The following is a 21,468-nucleotide window of genomic DNA, read 5'->3' on the forward strand; positions in this document are numbered from 1 at the left end:
CACACTCGAATTTATATACCCGTAATATTAAATTGCACAGAAAATCGCGCAAGAGAGGAAAAGCTAAGCGACTCTCGTGTACTCATTCACGCATATGCACATCACGCAATTTTGCGAAATGAGGTAATTAATCGAGCGTCCCACTCTGTCCGGTATGAATTTTATTTCGGCAATCGTTTTAAAAGTTGCGAGAGGGAAACGGATATATATAATCACGATCTGAGATGACGTCGTGATGACTGCGAATTGTACGCGCGTGCGAATCTGTATTTCTTTAATTATGTTTATCGAATAGACAAAGTACGTTGCCCCGTTTTCCTATGATTAAGTGATCTGTCTATTAATCAATGAACGAATAGATGACTTTTATGCCCGAAAGAATCGTCTCTAAATCATTGTTCACGTAACTTTTACTATTGCGGAATGTTATCGGACATCGTATTACTCTGATAAATTTTCTGGTAAAAGTTTAAGTAAATAGACGATATTAAAAGCCAACGTAGCTTATTACAGCATAAAAAAATGTAACTGTATATGTGTATAAAGAGATATCTTTACTCCGTTTTTTTCTATTCCGAATGATTTAGCTAATTAAACCAACGAACGCGGGCGAAGATAACGTTTATGCTCGAAAGAATTATTTCCTGGTTTATTTTTCGCGTAAGCTTCTCTACCACAGGATACATTATCGGGTGTTATTTTACAATAGAAATTCAAACGAAGGTGTAATACCGAACGTACACAACGTAACTTATTGTTAACAGGAATAATAACAGTTGCGTGTGATGTACGTAGAGATATCTCTCTTCACATTTGAAATATTTAGATAATGGAAATGGAATGATTCGATATAGCATAAAGGAAAATTTTGAAATTTATCCCTGATTCAAATACAATGATTATTCATCGCTATAACTCGACGAAATTCTCCCCTTCTCGTATTCCCTGATCTTTCCCCGAACAATTTCTTCTCATCTCATACATGAATGACAGTGAATTCCGCGACAAGGATATCCACGAGATTTAACTGTAATTATATAGAGGAAACAAGAGCGATTTATTTAACGAAGAAATTGTTCACGCCTCTCGTGGAAATATCCCCTGCGGCAAGTGACTATAGGCGAATGACCTAAACTAACCGTCAATAGTGATTAATTATCATTATTTATATATATACGTATATATATATATATATATATATATATATATTTTTTATATATAAAAAAGTGATGAAATCTTTGTAACTATCTACCATTTAACAGTAAAGACGTGTTCTGCTCTCAATTTTCAGTTGCTGAGTGAAGGTACATTTCCCTTTCGTATAACGTTCACCGTTACATCTCTTACACTTGATCTTCACCGATGCACTTTTCACTCCACGTCTTACAGTTGTTTTACACGGCAATGTCCTCTTGCGCATTTCTTTTTTTTTTTTCTTTTTAAACTTTAACAGTGGCTTGCACGTTCTTTTTTTAGTGTGTTTTATGTATAATACACGTATTATATATCGTAATTTATTCATTTTCTTTTGTGCATATAACTTGAAAGAGGCAGTATTCCCGACGGCTTCTCGTCGTCCATCGTAAAACAAGTCACGAAAGTGTCGTCGGCACATTCTTCACGTTTCTTCCCTTTCTTTCCTCCTTTCCCCCTTTTTTTTTTTTTTAACTGCATCGTACGCGTATGCGCTATGACGATTATTTTATAATTGAAATAGGACCCAACGTCATAATCCCGTAGATCTCGTCTTGCTGGACACTGTTTTTGTAATGTTAACGAATGGATAGCTTAAAAAAAAAAGACACACATTCGAAAAACACAAAGAAAATGTCGGGATAACGAAATTATAAGACACGCGAGTGTGTAACTTGCGGAGGGAGGAAACAGAAAGCGAAGAAGCGGTAAAAAAAATAACGGAAACGCTACGTTTGAGTCTTTTTCCAAATATTTTTATTCGCATATACTCTTAAAAGCTCAAAAAAGAGGAAAAAAAGATTGATTTTTATCAAAACTGTTTTCATGCCGTTATTTTTCCTCCTACGTCGCAGTTGGTCTACCGTGTGCCATATTATTCGAAAAAGGAAAAATAAATCAACCAGTTAAGATCAGCTTCTGCAAATCTTGTTTGCGCAAACAAGACGTTAAAAAAAAATTTTTTTTTTTACAAAGTTTCAAAAGCTGGTTTTATATGCTTCACGCGCGTGCCATCAATATGACTAGAGGCTTTGTCAATTTTGCATTATTTGTCGACAATTTCTTTTTTTTTTTTTTTTTTTTTTCGTAGTTGTATCAAAGATACGAAATCATATTGTTCCAGGCTTCAAGATACAAAAAGGAAGATGCTCCCTTGAGAAAGCCATAGGAATCGCGAAATGCAAAAAGCACAGATCTGTTTCCATTAAACTGTTCACTAAAGTTTCCCATTCCTTCGTAATTCTCTGCTCTAAGATTATTCCTTTTTCTGCTTCGAAGCTACTTCGAAAGTGAATCGAAAAGCGAACGCTTTATTCGCGTTTCTGCCTCGCGCGTTTAACGTGGCGATCGATCTCGAATCGAACTTTGGAAGAATTCTTAATAGTACAAAGAATCGAAGGAACAAGGATCTCCCCTTTCGAGACGAAGAAAGATCTTTTGCCCGTTTGATATCTACAAGTACAAAGCGTTACGTAAGCGAGATTAGTCGAAGAGTTTATACATACGCGTAAAAAAAAAAACGAATTTTGCGAAATGTCGAATGTTTGAGGTTTAACGTTTCTCGAAAATTGTCGGAGATCTCATCGATATGCTCGCTTGCTCCGTAGCCATATTACATTTATTCTCGTATTTTGGTTCCACTGGGAAAAAAATTGTTCGATAGTCGCTTTCCGGAATCCACGCATCTTTCACTTAACTTTACCAATATTAATAACCCATTCATTCTAATAACTTAACGTATTTTAATTGTAACATATAATAATTTTTTATATATACAAATTATATATTTTATTCGTAATTAAAACAAACATTTTCTCAGATAGAAAATGGAGCGCACTCAACTAAAAGTATATTAATATATATATATATATATATATATATATATATTAAATATGCAAAATTCTTAAAAAAGAAATCGAAAAAGAAAAGGATGTTTATTATGAACGTGGTTGCCGGAATGCGATTGGACCATGAATCAGCATTTATTAAGAAAAACCATCGATCTTATGTACTTATATATTAAATATTAATAATTATAAATTACGATAATCGTTAATATTAATAGTATAATCATTATCATTAATATTATTATTTTAAATGCATACACAGTTTCAACATTTATTTCAGACAGAAAAAGGACAGAAGAGGTAAGAATGGAAGGAAGGAAAGAAAAGGAAAGAGATAATGTAAAAGAGAAGAATATGGAGCATAAGTTATAAAAAAAAAAACCTATTAAAAAAATGCGTACTTACATATTTGCCAAAAGAGGCCGTAACAAACAAAATACGATAAGAGAAGAAAAGGTATTAAAGAAAAGTTAACAATGATAGGAGGGAGAGAGAGTTTAGTCTGACGGCCCATTCTATTAACCTGGGATTCTTTGGGTCCTATTTCAAAGGTACTTTTAGCACGACTCTTTCAATCGAGAGCACGTGCTCGCCTCGTGCACGAGGATTGATTGGCATTGAATCGACAATGGGGAAAAGATACCGCCCAGATGACAATCGGATTAATTCTTCTTCTCCTTCTCGCCGTAATCAGATAATAATTGGACAGAGGGCGAGGAGAAAAGGCTAAGGTATAGACACTATGTGAACTAAACGATTACACATTACATTAAACGTACTCGACACTTTACGCTGGCCCGTAATTTCACGCGTTCGTAACGCGTTTGCGACGCAAAAGCAGATAAAACTCGGTCTGCTCTCTCCCTCGATCTTTCTGATGCGTCGCTCCTCGTCTTTTCATAATTCTTCCGCGACGTCAACGTCTCGATGAACCGAATTATTTATCGAAGGAGCAACTCTGTGTTCAGTGTTCATCAGCGTGTATCCGCGCGTCTCGTGTCTCGTTTTTTTTTTCTTTTTTGATTGACAATGGGCCGCGCGCCTCTCGCTCTCATTTTCACGCTCATTCGCAGCTCTCTCGTTCGTTCTCTTTTATGATACAATCGCTCTCGCACTCGCAAAAAACGCAGACGCAGGGCGGCCTATGGCAGAGGTCTATACAAAATAAATAACGATACATCTACGAAATCAATGGAGAGGGTCGTGGTGCTAGTAATAGTAATAATAGTAATAGTTGTAGTGGTGCGAATCGGCATATTTTATCATGGTAAGAAAGGTGATCATCTCATTTCATTTCATTTCATTTCATTTCATTTCATTTCATTTCATTTCATCTCATATATATATATATATTTTTTTTCCGCTCGACCACTCGGTGCTCGTGCACGAGGGCAAAGCTCACGTGACGAGTATGTGCGATTTGGATGTGTTTCGAGGCTTTTGGATCCGCATCATCCTTCAGTTTTCGCGTGCAGGTGTATGCAATTCGCGTCGTGAATCTCCATCGATATACGTGTGCGTTCAATATGCACCGCATAAATTTGAACATGTCATTATGGGACTATTACGAACTTGGCTGTGTTGTCTCTCGTTTCTGAGTCACGACGCAATATTACGATTATATATCTATCGTATCATGCTCGATCTCGTTTCGCGCATGGAAAAGTAATCTGTAGCTAACCGCCGGAGCAACCATTAACAGCATCTCCTCGGCAGTGAACGCTTGAACCTTGAATCGAGATGGAAATCTCTTGACGATCGTCGGCGTGAGATTGTCGTCCGTCCTTCAAATTTGGAAATTCTCGCCTGAGAGCACTCCCATGGGAAAAAAATTATTAAGCCATGAAACAGCACGTGTCTCTCGAAGGTTCGCGAAAAAAGTCCTTGAGAAAAGGGGGAATAAAAAGAAAGTCGCAGAAAATTCTCAACTTCGGCCTTGTCAGTGGCGTTTGCGTTCTCTATTCTTATGTCTTATTCTTCGCCACGATGTATCTTCATATTCAACCAATTCGAGCCAATTCTTCTAGAAGCGTTGATATTCGTGGTCCTTGTCGCCAACTTTACTGCGTCGCCAGGTCAAATCGACTACAATGCGCTTGCCGCGGGAATCTTTTTTACCATCACAACCCAAAACGTTTTTAAAATCGCCGCCGTTGTTATCGTGGTTCTTCATACGATCGTAATTGTTATTGTTGCTGCTGTTGCTACTGCCGTTGCTGCTGTTGCTACTGCTGCTAATCCGACATCCAAAGTTTCTGATCAGCGTCAACTCCGGTGAACTTGGCGGATTGTTCGCCAGCGTCGTGGCTGCTGGCACGCCCACTTGCTCAGTGGTCAGATGATGGTACTTGATTCTGATGCTGTATGCTGTACGTTGACTGTAATTGGTTCTTTGAATGAACGTCCTGGGAAGAGCCCCAAGTTAGTTCCAAATGCGTAAGAACGAATCCCATGAGCCCGTCGCCACCGCCATGCCATCTTCCGTGACACCGAGGCAAGACACGCGATTGTCATGCCCAGCGAGAATTCCTAGGAAACAAAATTATAGCAAATATTTTTTTAATAAAATAGTAGAAAAAACATAACTCGCATTCTAATAATTTAACTTAAAGGATGAACTCAAAAAGTAAAATGATTATCGAGAGAAGGGCCTCGAATAAAATTTCTCTTCTCTCTTGAGGGGACGATCGTTTGCCAAGTTCTGCCAACGTACCAGCTCGCTCTGTCTTCATAGAATCCCAAACGTTGCAGTTGAAATCATCGTAACCCGCCAGCAATAATCTACCGCTCTTGCTGAAAGCTACACTGGTAATTCCGCAAATGATATTGTCGTGACTGTACATCGCGAGTTCCTGGTCTGCCCTAATGTCGAAAAGTCTGCAGGTCGCATCATCCGATCCCGTCGCGAAAGCGTATCCATTCGGGAAGAACTATAAGTAATAGATCCAAATTGTCAATCGTTAATTCCGAACTAAAAACTTTCTTGAAAATAAGTTAATAATACAGAAAAATAACTCTTCATTTCTTAACGTAATATCTCACCGTGACGGCGTTTATGTCACTTTCATGACCCGGGAAGGTCTGCTTACAAGAGCCTTCGCGGATGTCCCATAACTTTGCACTGGCGTCGCACGCACCGGACACGAAGGTGCGTGTATCCGGCGCCAACGATAGAGACATCACATCACCGGTATGCCCGATGAACGAGGTACACTGCTGACCGGTTTCGATATCCCATAAAGCACTGTGTCAGAACAATTCAGCATTCTAGTTTGCGCTAATTTTCAAGAATGTTCATCAGAATCTATGAAAGCGATAGGGGAGATTCTTCATTTTCAATATAATTTCATTAAATCTTTGCTATATTGCATTTCATTTATATAAAATGTAGTAAAAAATGTGGATTAAAATTTTTTTTCTTCCAAAGTAGAAAATTCAAGAGACAAATATAGAAAAGAACATCAATTTTATTTCGTGTAGTTTGTATATTTATACTTCTTTCATTCTTGCGAAGTTAGAATATAGGGGATATAGGATTTTTTTATCGTAGCAACTTTCGATCGTCATAGATCTCCAGGTACTTACCAAGACATGTCGCCGGAACTGGTGACGATTTGGTTGTCATCGTAGAATCGACAGCAGGACAAGTATCCAGTGTGACCCGGAAGTTCTCTGCTCACTCGCACATTCCCTTCCCTAGTTTTAAGACTATAGATGGAACAGATATTGTCCAGCCCACCGCACGCTACATAACTACCCGAGGGTGCGTACGCACAAGTCATTACCCATGATGACCGTAATGGGATCGCGTGAACCTTATTGGTAGTGTAACTATCCCAAACAATTAGTTTGCCATCTTGCGATGCGGAGACTAGGTTCCTATGCATGAAAAGCAAAAATTACGTGTGCTAACAAAAACTTAACACGATAAGAACAACTTTTCTACTTCGTTAATTTTGCATGACTATCAAATTTTAAAGCCTAAGTAAAATAAAAAAATGAAGATCTATTCGTATCTATAAATCTGTACTTTCCTACATTCTCAAATTTCTTCATTTCGAAATTCTATTGAAATTTTATGCTAATGAAATTTTATCTAAAATAACCAACAGAGACGGATATTAATCATCATCATATCATCATCGTATTAGCATTTGTCGTCATACCTCGAGTCACTTCCCCAGTGCATCGCATAAATTTTAGCTAAGTGACCGCGAAGCGTACGTCTCGTTCGCATTTGTATGCGACCAATAGGTTCCATGCCCGATGTAGCCTGGGCCAAGGTCGTGTCGCATGCCGCTTTCCTGGCATCCTGCAGCATGAGATCACAGGCAAATGTGTAAATTTGCATCGGGATTTGTTTCTCGCGTTTGATCCCTCTAACACACGAGCGATAAGATTCGCGATAATACAGATAAGGAAGAGAGAGAGAGAGAGAGAGAGAGAGAGAGAGAGAGATCGTCGTATCGCATGCAACTATTCCACTGCTGTTAGCCATGTAAAAAGTGACGAGAAAATTTTATCTGCACACTATATATGCAATATTGTTCAGCGATAATTCAAGATTTCATGTTTTTCATGAAGCAGCATTCTAATTGAAATACGCCGGTAGTGAATACACATCGTCGCGAAAATTTAATAAATTTCACATGAAAACTCTGCTTAATGGCATGCTCGCGTATACATGAGTTTAGCGTAAAAGGTCAAACGACGATCACGACTAGATACGCTGTTGAATTAAGAATGCTGGATATTTTCATGAATTTTGTGGAATTGAAGGAAGAAAGTTACGGGATGAGGAAGAGGATTCCGATAAATTGTCAATGGGCTCGCGCATCTTTAATCCGATATTATGCTGTAATTCTACTTTTGAGTTGACCTTTAAAATCGACTTATAATGCGGTAGTACTTAAAGTGATTTAATAATAGTGCACATTAAACATAACTCTATCTTTAGTATACGTAATACACTGAAGATGCGGATATACAAAATTATTATTAATTAGTTTTTAAAATAAGATCGCACTATTCCGTAATTCGTTTTATAATAAATTTTTATCGTAAATTACCATAACGTCTATATACTTAATCGATATCTCGATAGAATATCTATGAAATATTTTTAGGTTAATTAATTACGCGATATTGATCAAAAGTATCAATTCAAAAATACCATTTATTAAAGGATTAATTTATTAAGTCGAAATTAAAAACTCATTAAACGTAATTGTAGGATATATTTTTAGCATTCATTCAGGCTACACCTATTCATCATTATACTTACTGACGATTTCATTTAATAAATGGCCGAAAACCAAAAAAAACAGATGCCACACGCATCACGAACAATTAGCAAACAAAGGTGATAGCGTTATTTCCTTCGTAAGCGCATATTTCCGCGCATATCGTACGAGCGCGTGCATTTTATACATGTATAAAAGGGGAGGACGGGAGAGGGAGCAAGGAAGAAAGAGAGACGAATACATCGAGAGAAGAAACAAGACATGGAGTGAGAGAGAGAGAGAGAGAGGGTTGGTGGCGTATTGATCAGAGAAGCGACGGTTATGCCGCGCCCTACCACCACCGCACTACCACCACCGCTAGCCGGCTCCATATTCTCACAACTATACAGAAAGTCGTTCGCCATAGAAGAATATCTTTCATCGGTTAAAATTTACAATACCAGCTTTAACGCCCGGGGTTAAAGAAAACCGGAGGGCAGTTACATAAAATTGCAAAATCTGATGTAAGAGACGTACAAGTCGATAAGTTCGATCACAGACTTGTTGAAAAAGATGCGAATTACATTAATCTCTCTCTTAAAAAGCTTTTTATTTTCTTTGATATTATAAGGTAATCATTTAAAGATGCACCATCAGCTTATAATTGATCATGTTCGTGTCATAGTTGTAAATAATTTCAAAAATTTTTGAAAAATTTTTGTAATTACGAATTACAACAAAGTAGTTAACGAATTATTTGCGAATATATAATTTCCTCGCAATGTCAATTAAAAATACTTTATTCAAGTTAAACAAAGTTTATATGAATATATAATTTATATACAAATTATATTATAATTTTAATATATATATATATATATATTAAAATATATACTTTTGGTAAATTAAAGAAAAGGAAGAAACAATGACCTCGATACTAGAAAGCGGATACTTACCCGAATGGCATTTTTCAGCGTCTCCGCTTCTTGACGAAGGCTATCGAGCTCGTTCATGATGTCTGGCAGATGACGCGCGTGGCTTATAAGCACCCGTTAACGGGGCCGAGATACTAGGACGTCGTAAGTATGAGAGGGGCTGACGGGGCTCCCTCCTCTCGTCGGGAGGGATTCAGAACGCAATTTCTACGATGATAACGAACGGCGGTGGTTCCTGTCTTCGACGTCTACCTTCTGTGGGAGGAAAGCTGATCGCGGGGCTGGTGTCACGTCGTCGATAGCGCTTCCGGTAGCTGGCGGCGAACGCCCCCGAACGTATCACCCCCGTAAGGTGAGGTAAATAGTAAAAGAAAAGGAGACAAATGAAAATGGGGATAAGAATAAAATTTGTGCCTCCTCCCAACGAAGTCGAGGCTACCACCAGCTTCACCCAGCCCCACCTCCTCGTCCCCTGCCTTTTCTACTGTAGCGGCTTCCGCTTCCGCCGCTACCACCGGAACCAGAGCCAGACCACAGCTGACTTCTCCGCCCCTCGAGCCAGTTTCGACACTTCCCAACGAGACCGTTGCCACCCCTGGAACACAAAATATTAAGTCGATCGGTCAATTACAAATTGATTGACGAACAAAACCTAAGAAATATTTATTTTTGTTTTTAATATTCGTATATACTTTTAAATCTTTTAAGGGCGTCAAGTATATAGAATAGTTATTACGAGTACCATTGTTTTATCATAATGCTAGAAAAAGTTATTTTTCAACTAGGTTTACTTTTTTTACTACGAAGAAAAAAGCTATTAAATTAAATAGCAAATTTCTATCTGCCGCGTATGATACCGCGGAATGATAAACAGAACGTTGTTTCATGCGGACGATTTTGAGTACGGTTCGAGTAAGATGAACAGAACCGCTTAAGCTGCTTCCGCAAACGTTTTCCGACAATTATTGCGATTTCTCAGTAACCGTAGATAATCGCGTGACAGATAAGCGTATCGAGTTTATATGCGGCATGAAGTAAACTTATGCACGTGTCGCGGAAATCTGTATATATGCTTGCGGGGAACTCGAGGCATTAACGTAAGAACGTCATCGAAGCTTTTAAATATTTATGCTTTGTTAACGACGAATTAGAATTTCTAATTTAAATATGCTTGCCGTATCATCGTTTGGCCCGTCCAGCTCGCTAATTGGCACGCGTGCCGCTTTCATGTGTAACATACCAATGAAAATAAATAGTTATTTCCAGACACGCGTAATGATTCGGATCGCTCGTGCGTATTTAAAAAAAGACATTCCGTCTTACCGCAAGAGAAATGTAAACAAACTAAATTAGAAATTCTTATGCAGTAATTCAATTGCGATACAATACCCGTACAAAATTTAAACGTAGGGAAGGAAGAATTATCTCGATTGATAAAGTGCAGTATTTTATGAGTTATGAGAAAAACTCATCGGTGAAATAATCAAGTAATGATAAATAAAATAAAGGTGGGTAATAATGATAAATTAAGTAAAGGTGGGTCCAAAATAAATTAATAAAATTATGATATATTTATAAGTATTTTAAATTAATAAATATTTATGATAAATATAAACGAGCTCTTCTCCTTTGAAAGGGATAGGAAAAGCGAATGTAGCTCGACATTGTTCACACTCGTCGAAGCAAATTCGCTCGCTCACATGTTTTGCTTGATTTGGATCTGACGCGTTAGACGTCGTTAATTAAAATAATCGGGGAAAATAATAGCGGGGTCGCTCTCTTATCACGTACGCGTACATGCACGTCGAACGCATAAAGAAAAAGAAAATATAATTATCGGCTCGCTAAAAATATTTCGACCATACGACGCATATTCGATATTTTTATCACGACCACTCTCTCTCCACCGAGTTCTCGGAGTCGACTCGGAGATTCGTGTTCTCGTCAGCGAGTACTTTTCCTCGAGAAAAACGTCATCCACGCGACATGTATCACCGTCACGACGACGAGCGATCCGGTCGACGCCAGTGCGAGTAGTTATTGCAACTAAAATATCGATAAACTCGGAAAACCGATAATTGACTTGAAGAGTGCTGACACGTGTATGTTTGCCATTTTCATTCGAGATAAGTTACATGATTTTTGCCACTCATTTTTGTTGAAAAAAGTAAACGTCGTCCCTTTTCCATCATTGTGAAGAAAAGTAATGTATATAGGCAATAATATTTGCCGTAGAATATAATTCTATTCGTATCGATATTTTTCATTATTTAAAGGAATCTCTATATTTAGAAATCCATCGAACGTGTCTTCCTTTCACATTTTGATATTTTTCATTAAAGAGTGTGTTCATTCAAACCAAATATATTAATATATTAATTATATTAAAAATGATATGTAGAATTGATTATGCTTCTCCCGATTAAAATCGATTCCATTAGAAAATATCTACAAAAAAGACAAAAATCATAATTACTTAATTTTTTGCAAAAAGTCAAATCTAGCACTTTTGCTTTTCAATTTTTTTTTTTTTTTTTTTTACATGCACGATTCTTATCGATATCGCGAAACTTTTCGATATCGTGGAACTTTTTCGTTTTCATTGAGAAGGCAAATATTTCTCAAATACTGTGCAATACTTATTCTCTCCCTATCATGGGGATTCTCTCCCTCATGTCATTCGCAAACTAGCAGACCGATCACATTTGGACAATTACCGGCACGGAGATCCTGCGTCCTTCACCTCCGCGAGATTCTCGCGACCCGGGGAAACCGAGGGTTGTCGATCCATCGCGAGGTGTTCTCATTTCCGAATGGAGCCGACGGCGAGAGCCAAGTTTGGCGCACGCGCAAATGAGAGATCGGAAAAGAAATACTTCATTAAAAACTAAAATGCATAATGCGAATTAATTTGATCCAATCGCGCCAATTTCAATGCAACAAAATTCCCGCAACAAAAATTTTACGTATTACTACACCGCCTTTGTAGATCATCTCTGAGAAAATATGTCGTGTGAAAAGCGAGAAGTTTCAGAAAGCAGCTTAGAAAGGAAAAATACATTCCTGTAAACGGAAGAAACAAATAAGATAATTGTGCGTAATCGAATTATCTGATAAAAATTTTATTAAATTCAGCAAAATAAATCGGTACGAAAATATAGAGGTCTTTATGAGATTAGCGGTTATCAATAAGAGGGATAATGAAAGCGCAGGGGTGATGTACTGATTTTTAATAAATCAATATCAAAAGAAGTAACCAAAAGAAAGGAAAGGTCAATTGAAAATTCAAAATCGACATTGAATTAGTGATGCCGGCATTCTGATGCAGCCTCGCGACAAAGCATCATTCGCGGAGTTTAATTTACGTTTTTTACGTTTTTTTATTCCCTTTCAGTCGAAGACATCTCCATTCGGAAAGGAAGAAACAGAGGCGCGTTTAGACAAAAGAGAGTTAAACAAAGAGCAGTTCCATCGTTCGCCGGGGTATCGCACGGCCTGCGTAAGAAGATTGTCGATGAATAATCGACGGAGGCCCGAAGCCAAAATACGAAGGTCGGCGGAAACCACGGGGCTTGTACGCGTTATCGATAACGAGAAAGGACGCTATTGATAACAGGGTGGAACGACGTCACGGAGTATCGTTCTTCCGCTTTTCCCTGACGACGCGCGCCATTGTCTCTAACTAATAGCGAGCGGCGAGAATCCCGCGGCGGCTTCGATCGGCGAAGGTAGGAAAAATAAAAAAAAAAAAAAAAAGAGAGAAAAAGAGGGGGGGGGAGAGAAAAAAGAGACAACGACGTCCTCGTCTCGACGAGGGCAATGAGCTGGAAAGGAAGGTTTACACGCATCGATGAAACCCACTCGCTCCGTCCCACCGTCACCGCCACTGCTGTCAGAAGAGCGTCATCGAGGCCGCGGCGACATAACCTCTCGTGGAAGAGCTGCCACTATTACTACCACTGCCGTCGTCGCCGCCACCGCCACCACCACCAATACCACCACCACTACTAGGTCGAAGTGAAAATCCGTGAGAATCCCTGTCGCTCGTTACCGCCAGGTTGCGCCCGTTGACACGCGAATCGCGCGTAGCAAATTCCTCTCCGGCACCGGAGAACTTTGGAGTAGCTAGACGCTCGGCCTAACTTCCGACTCTTTTCTCGGGATTGTTCACTCGGAACTGTTCGAGTTTCGCGAGGCACTACGGAGGAACACGACGGACGGACAGATGTACGCACGCACGTACGCACGCACGCACGTACGCACGCACGCACGCATGCACGTACGTACGTACGTACGTACGTCAGCGTGACGGCTCTCGCTTTTTCCGTCGCGTTTCGCACGCAACCGTGGAAGCGTGACGCGACACGACGACGAATCGATGAACGTAGTCGCTCTGCGGCTCGCCCCACTCGCCGCTCCGTTAATCTTTCTCTCACTCCTCCTATCCGTAAACCCTTTGCACTCGTTCGACTCGCCCGCTCTCGCGCCGCGCGATCGTCCTTGTTTCCTCCCCTGCGCGGGGAGCGCGCGATTCGCGGACGCGGAAGAACACGAGTCCGGCGACAAGAAAACCTTCGTCGGGAGAAGGAAAAACCCGGTTAGCGACGCTAGACGACCGCGACTCGCGTTGACGGAACAGACGACGTCTCGAACCACACCCAAGGAAGGACGTGGTTTCGAGAGAAGGCCGGCCGGGAGGACGAGTCGTCGAGAAGTGGGAGAGACGACGCTGGCGCCGTACCGACCATCCGACCTCCGGCGTCGAGAGGACGCCGTCGTCGCTGCCGACGACGACAGGTTGCTGCACAAGCAACTGTCGTTGCTGCCGCCGGCAACTCAATGATAAGGGGAAAAAAAAAGACATCGCCGGCTCAATCGCCGTGGCGTATCGCGCGTGGCGAGAGAGAGAGAGAGAGAGAGAGAGAGAGAGAAGATGTACGTTTGTAATTGCGGAATACTCCCATCTGATTATACCACCCGAGTTAACGATGGAAAAGTAAAGAAAAACAAAGCTGAAATATAGTCTATTTGTTCCGAGGAGATAACTGATATTGATGACTTGATGTGTGGCGCGTGGTCTCGATTATAGATGCGATTGATAATCGGAGTTCCGATCGAAAACGCAGATTAGCCTTCAATTGACATCGGTCAATCACCATAATCGAGAAATGAGACTGGTACAAATCGATACTACCATTCAGAATAACTCATTATATCGTGGCTGACACATGGCGCTTTGCCAAGACAGCGATAGTCAATGTCGCATCAAATTTAGATCTCTGAGTGATGAAAGGATTGTTTTCGTCATGAGGAAAGTACAAAATGGAACACATTGATCTCTGCATTGTTGAAATTATGTGTTTTAATATAAATCGCATGTTCCAAACGGTCCCCTTAAATTTTTGTGTTAATTTAACATATGTATGTATTAAATAGTAACACTGATACTATGTTAATATTTAAACAAAAAAGAAATGTAATCTTGATCTTAATTAGAGTTTTATTACGTATACAATAAACGTATTACGTTAACATAATTTTTATGATAAAAATAATATATAAGTAAGTATGCAGTCATCCCCACTCCTGTTACGCTAGAATAATCAATATTTTTTTAACACATTTAATATATTTAATAAATGCGTACCAATTGTGTTACTTTAATATATTTTTAAAATCATTTTAATTTTACATTTTATATTTGTTAAGGTCAATTAACATAGCAGACATGTGTTAAATTTACATATAAATATGTAAATTACTTAACACAAAAACTTTAACCAGCAAATCTTTTTCATCAAAAATATATAAATTTTCCAACTATCTATAATAATTTAATATATACATTTCTCAATGTAAGACGTAATTAATTATAAAATTCCATTCAAACAGATATGTAAAAGTTTCGAGGCAAAAACATCTCGAGTCTCGATATGCTCACATTTCTTGCGACTCGACCAGACGTTCATTAATAATCACTTATTATTCTTCTTTTTTTGCTAAATTTGCATCCCCGGACCAAGGTCTCATCCACTCGAGGGAGTCGGAATTCGCTCTTGAGATCTCCGACAAAAACACCGTAACCGAAACGCGAGGCTCGAAGTGACTCAACCGCGCGGCGCGGCGAATTTTTATCGGTAGCCGCTTTCCAGACTTACAACAACTTCACGCAATAAATGTTCGAGCTCGACGGAAGAGAACTCGTCCATTATCAAATCTTCCCTAGGTCGTCTCCCTTCGGCGGACTCCCGGATGTGCGAATGGGAGCAACAGTTGAGCCGCGCGGGTCAACGTCCAATGCAACAATCCCGCTCTCTTCCTCCCGGTCTCTTCTCCGTCTTGCGTCTCGACCCGACACAACCCGTACATAACCGCGGGGCTGCCAAATTACCCCACGTCGAATAACGTCGTCGACGTGCCTTTGGCACACGACTCTTCGAGACTCCTCGGGGTAAAAGGGAGAGTTAGCCAGTAGCCGCGGAGCGCGAAGCGACAGTTGGTCGACAGACCGGCAGGTTCGCCGACGACGTTGCACCTGCCGTCCAACATCCCTGGCTACTCGGCTAATCGCTTTATGATCTATCATCCTCATGCTTGGTAAGCCGACAATGTCGAACCTTTATACCGTAATTTTCTGACCTTACCCCGATACGAGCTACGATCTGATTTACGATCGCCCGATTGAGTTTCGCCTCTGGACTTTGCGCGTCTCGATTTGCTGTTATTAAAGCATACATGAGAGGTCTTGATAAAAGTGAATACGATAACGGAGAGACTACTCCGCTCTTTCCTCCGAAAACTCAATCTTTCGAGTTATATATATAGTTTATTATTAGTTTCAACTCGTGTTAAACCATAGAAAGTTAAATATCTCACATTGGCACGAAGTCACCGACGTCTTAAAATACACGACGTGACGCAAGCGCATCGATCGATCGATCAAGGCTTGTCCGAGCTGCAATTTGCACTCGTCCTTTTTTTTTGAACGTATTTTTTTTTTTTTTTTAGTAACATTTGTTTCACATCGAAGTAGCGAAATAGGTAGCGACTGCTTGGGTCATCGAATCCTAAGCGAGGAAAGAGAAAGGGGAGGGATGCGGCACATCTCCCGAGACACGACAAAGAGAGAGGCAGATACAGGTGAATGACGTCAAGAGGTTGGTAATGACGTCAGAAAGTAACCTGGAGTAGCAGGCCGCGTGGTGTTGCCTGGTTGCCCGCTAATTTCTAAATACCGAGGGAGTCGGAGACGTCCTCGTTTCTATATTAGGATCTAAAGCAATATCCAACGGGACGCGTCTTTTTTTTCTTTTTTAAAAGTGTCATCGCGTAGGCGATGATGCTGGAGAGGCAAACTCTTATAAAATATTTGATTTTATTAAAAACACCGTCCGATCGAAGATAAATGCGCGTCTGCATGCGCATGTGACTCTCGATTGGTCGTCGCATGCGAGGCAACTGGACCGTGTAAATTACATTCAATACGCGGCCTAGTGTACAATATTGATCGTGCGGCATCGACATCAATGAACGACATTTATACCGCGAACGTGGTTCTGTGCTAGAAAATGAAATCGCTGGTGCTACTTTTATGAATGAAAATAATGGTACGAGAGAAGAAAGTCCGATCCCGGCGACTTTCGCAACGAGCAAATTCCCCGATCGAGAGAAGGCGGAGGACGCGCCGAGTCGTCGAGTTCACCGAAATTCCGCAGGAGGCTAAATCCGACAATATAATCCGCATCCTGGCGGTTTTATCGCGGCCGAATACGTTGCAGAAACTTGCAGCGTTAAACCCTGTCCTAGTTTAATGCAGCAGTCGCATGACGTCATTAGGCGCGCCAAGAAGAATCGTTTAACCGCATAAAGTGCATCTGTGAGATTTTTTTGAAGTGTCAGCGGTGTCCCAGTTTCGCTGTTAATTTAAGATAATCGCGTGACGTAATAATAATCCCCGTGTAAAAATTCGTGATAACGATAATATTGTAAATTCCATAGGACATGAATAATTTACATGATTCAAATTAAACTTCGGTATGCCAAAAGGAAGTTCGAAGTCAACTATTAAATTTAACAAGCTTTTTCTCTTGCTCGTTGCTAACTTTTCACGACCCTACGATAATAGTCCCTACGAGCCGATATCTTGGTGACGGACAGAGAGGGATAGAGGGGCACGATGAAACAGGACGTAAATCCAAGGGAGAGAAGAGAGGTGGACCGACGACAGAGTGACTAAAAGGGGAGGAGAGGGGAGGGGGAGGGGAGGGGTTAACTACGAGACACATCATCCAACTCGAATATGTTGACCCTTTAGCATTCGATAAGTAGCGCGACCTACTAACCGTCCTGTAAGCCACGATCGCTATTAAGGGGCCCGCCGGGTGTTTTCTATCGGAGAGAGAGAAGCATCTGCTCACACAAAGCTCACCGTCGTCGCTGCCGTTCGGCGCACGTGACGTTATTCGCCGTGATGAAATTATACGCGGAACCGCATGCGAGTGGAGTAACAATAGCCCTGGGTGGATCTTGACCACCTACGCAAACGTCGCGCAATCGGGAACAACGTTCGGTTTGCGATACAAAGTGAAAGGGATAGCAGTCGGGCGTCTTCCCTCGTTAAATGGAAATCTCGGATTGATGGAATTAATCCGATTCACGGGAATAAATTTTGCGGGGAATCGTCCCGGGAATTCGAGAGACTGAAGACTATATCCAGAACCGAGAGAGAGAGAGAGAGAGAGAGAGAGAGAGAGAGAGAGAGAGAGAATCGATTTACACCGAGGTATATCTTTTACAAAATAATTCAGGATTCTCTATAAATAGGACCAAGGGGACGTGAATGAATAATACGAAGATCCGTTATTACGCTAACGTTCCGCGGGACGACTCGTCCCTTATCGAACGCATCGCGTTCCGGCGTTCGATCTCGTGGGAGAATTGAGGAAACGCGCGCGACTTATCGGCGTGCAAATTGATTCCTGGCCCAGCCCAATCGGGATACCATAACGATAACGGAGATATCATCATACTGACGTGTCTCAAGTGGAAGGCTGTCAATTGAACTCAAGACCACCACTTGTGTCTTTGGCGTGCACGACGACGGCTTTATGTTCGGAGGCAATTAAAGCCGATTAAGACAGCTGCGGCCGGCAATTGGCCGGCCAATTGGAAGACGGAATGCGACGATGCGTCGCGAGAAGCTCTTTCCTCCCCCCCCCCCCCCCCCCGTCGTCTCGCCAGGATCGGATCGCCACTTGACGTTTCTTCTCCCGTCTGTGGCGTCAAACTGAAGACCCAGCCATCCCAACGTGACACCTGTAACAATACAGCAACACGCTCGTCTCGCCTATTATCAATCCTCTCTTTCCTTCATTCTCGATTTACTGCGATCGTTAACCCGCGACCTACCCGTTTAGGGTTTATTACTCGAGGAATGCCAAAGATCACTCTTGTAGGAATCATAGGTCGCATGTTACGCTTTTCTTTGGTTATTATCTTCTTCGTGTGATTCAGATGATTGTAAGTGAGATGGTTGAATATCCGCGAGAGAAGTCACGATGATAAATGCTGATAATAAATAAAAAGAAAAAAACAAAAAGATCTATCTGATGATAAAGCTAATTATCGCATAATGGAATGTTTCCAAGAAATCCAATGTACGTCAGAATGTTCGTGCCTCCAAGACGGCAACAAAACAATCTTACAATATAAAAGAGACTTAGTAAAGTACCAAACAGTGGAATTCAAGCGCGGAATTCACGATTTAACATAGACTATTTCCCAAATAATAAAGTCGCTCGTGTCGTAAAAAAGATCGATTGCCTTAATACATGCGAATAAATGCGAATCCAGCAAGTATACATTTAGCGCTAACAAAAGTGGAACATAATCGCCACTTGTTATGTAAGAAAATTCAGAGACTGCGTTGCATCATGTTTTCCGTTCTCAGAATGAATATCTCGCAAAAGGTGCGGTGGAAACTACCAGTTACCAGTTAAGAGTTAATCTTAGCAGGAGTAAGAAACACCCAATCAGTCACGTCATTCAGCTTTTTACCACGCCTATTATGATTTCTGCAAACTTGTTCATGATATTTTGATTGAAATTCAGAAATTCTATTTTTAACAGGTGATTGCCACATCATTTAATTTCGAAACAACGAAATGTTAAACTTATAATTGGCAAATTATTATTTTAATTAATAAATCAAGCTTGGACCTGTCGAAAAAAAAAAAAAAAAATTGAGTTGCATCGCGAATGCCGGTTTCACCGCGAAATTTCCGTGAATGATGATAGATGCATTTTCTCCTTCGAATTCCCACGGAAAACAACGGGCGCTTTTCTCATCGGGGTCTTCGCATTTCTTCCGAAGTGAAAATCCAGCTTGCGGGTACATCGAGGGGGGAGAGACGAACTTTGTTTTCGCGGGGGGGACCTCACATATTATGCAAAGAGACTCGTGTTACGCTCGCATTGTGCGCCGCGAGATAACCGGAGTCGTCGTCAAACAAACGTCATAGGCGTCGCTTCGCCGAAGGAAAACCGGTATACTCGGAATGACACGGCAAACATTCCTAGAGCTAGAGATGAGAGCGACGAAAGTTAAATTCGCATAACTTCAAGGTTCAATATTTTCCTTGAAATGAGTAAATATATTTTCTTTACTCGATATAAAATTCAGAATAGCTATCATCGATTTTAAGATTTGTACTTCGTATGAATTAGAATAAGAGTATGTAACTTTACCAATACCAATTACAAATGATCAAAAAGTGGTAAAAGGAAAATTCGATATATTTTTTTTTTTTCCGATATATATGGAAACACGAGCCGACGAAATCTCGTTGACGTTGCGTGAAATGTTTTTACGAAAACTGCAGGACGAGGAAAGTTTCCAGGAAGGCGCGCAGGAAGAGCCTCGTTATCGCACCCCGTTAGTCGCCTCTGACTCACCACGGTCTCGGAATGCTTCTTTTCCTTTAAATCTCTGAAGCACGTACGGTCCGCGCGCGCCAATCTCGTGGAAGTCCGCTCTAATCAATGATCCCATCGATAATGCATCCAGACCCACGTAATCGCGACGCTCGATCTATTTCCGGACGCGTTCGCCGACGGTTTCGACGGCGCAGCCGATGTCGGCGAGATGTGCCCTCCCGACGCGGAGCAGCGTAAATGTAGCGCCACGGCGTCGCGCGACAGACGAGGTGAAATCGCGAGGGTGGCGTTTACGGACGGAGAATCGTGGAACACACGCAGGAGGGGCTTTCGCGCGGCGTAAAAAAGAGAGGAACGGATCTTTCTTTCTTTCTCTCTTTCTCTCTCGCGGGCACGTACGGTGCGTGCGGCGAGATCCGCGCGGAGAATTTCCGGAGCTGTGATCCGCGCTTCTCGCGGCCGGGATCGGCGTCGCGTCGTCGCCGGGAGAACCGGCGAAGCGATCGAAATAACGACGAGCGGCGAGATTTTGACAGAGAGCGGTAGGCCTAGGCGGCCGCCATGATGGCTCTCGGCGGTTATCGAGTCGCGCGAAAGGGCCGGCCGGAGCGAGCGGCGCATCCGGAAGTCGCGGACAGCCCCCGGCGAAGTAAAGAGATGTTACGTACCTGGAGCTCCCTGACGGAGCTGCGATCGTCGAAATTCTCGGCTTGCGATGCTTCGGTCTGTCCGTTATCCCTCTTTCTCTCTCGCTCTCGCACGTTCTTTCTCTTTCTCTCTCTCTTTCTCTCTCTCTCTCTCTCTTTCCCCTTTCGCACTCGTTCCCTCTGCTCTCCTCGTCGTCCTCGGCTCTCACATCGATGACTACGCACTTTCCTCGTCACACCTCTTCGCCTTGGATACTTTCTCGTGGAGGAAACACTACCACTGCACCCGTCGCTCTCTTTAAGGTTAACCGTCTCGCGACGACGGATACACCGCAATGACGACGATGACGACGACGATTGACGATTACCGCTGCGCGTTATCGCGACAGCGTAGAGCCGAACCGAAGGACGCGACTAACGGGACGCGCAACTGGAACGTCTCGGGATGCACGACGGTCGGACGTCGGCGATTGTTTTCATTCGACGGCACACGGAAACTCAACCCGAACGAGGCAAGAGTGGAGCTGCTGCTGCTGCTGCTGCTCTTCCTTCACGGCTCTGGCCGCCAGAGTCTGGCGGGCGGCAGGCAGGGCGGGGCTCCGTGCTACGACTCTCGTGAACCCCGTGCGGCAGCGAGCCGCAGCGCCGGCAGCCGAGGATCGCCGAGCGCCGCCGGAGTCGGCCGACG

The 21,468-nt window shown here is 41.9% G+C and overlaps 1 protein-coding gene across 3 annotated transcripts; it reads right to left on the bottom strand.

The window, feature by feature from the left end:
* Nucleotides 1–1,935: 1,935 nt before the first annotated feature.
* Nucleotides 1,936–21,392, bottom strand: Gbeta13F (guanine nucleotide-binding protein subunit beta-1). 3 transcript variants are annotated; one of them, XM_011637497.3, is made up of 7 exons: nt 20,802–21,392; nt 9,220–9,793; nt 7,208–7,353; nt 6,627–6,920; nt 6,084–6,285; nt 5,755–5,971; nt 1,936–5,570 (listed from the first exon to the last, which is right to left on the bottom strand). In XM_011637497.3, exons 2-7 carry the CDS (start codon nt 9,274–9,276, stop codon nt 5,464–5,466), a joined length of 1,023 nt encoding a protein of 340 aa, XP_011635799.1. In that variant the 5' UTR covers nt 9,277–9,793; nt 20,802–21,392; the 3' UTR covers nt 1,936–5,463. The 3 variants fall into 3 exon arrangements, with proteins under 3 accessions (XP_011635799.1, XP_011635800.1, XP_088935733.1); XM_011637498.3 differs by lacking the exon at nt 20,802–21,392 and adding an exon at nt 13,060–13,900; XM_089079607.1 differs by lacking the exon at nt 20,802–21,392 and adding an exon at nt 11,916–12,194.
* Nucleotides 21,393–21,468: the final 76 nt, after the last annotated feature.

Source organism: Pogonomyrmex barbatus, unplaced genomic scaffold, assembly GCF_055798465.1.
Source record: "Pogonomyrmex barbatus isolate J1 unplaced genomic scaffold, ASM5579846v1 scaffold3, whole genome shotgun sequence".
Taxonomy (NCBI): domain Eukaryota; kingdom Metazoa; phylum Arthropoda; class Insecta; order Hymenoptera; family Formicidae; genus Pogonomyrmex; species Pogonomyrmex barbatus.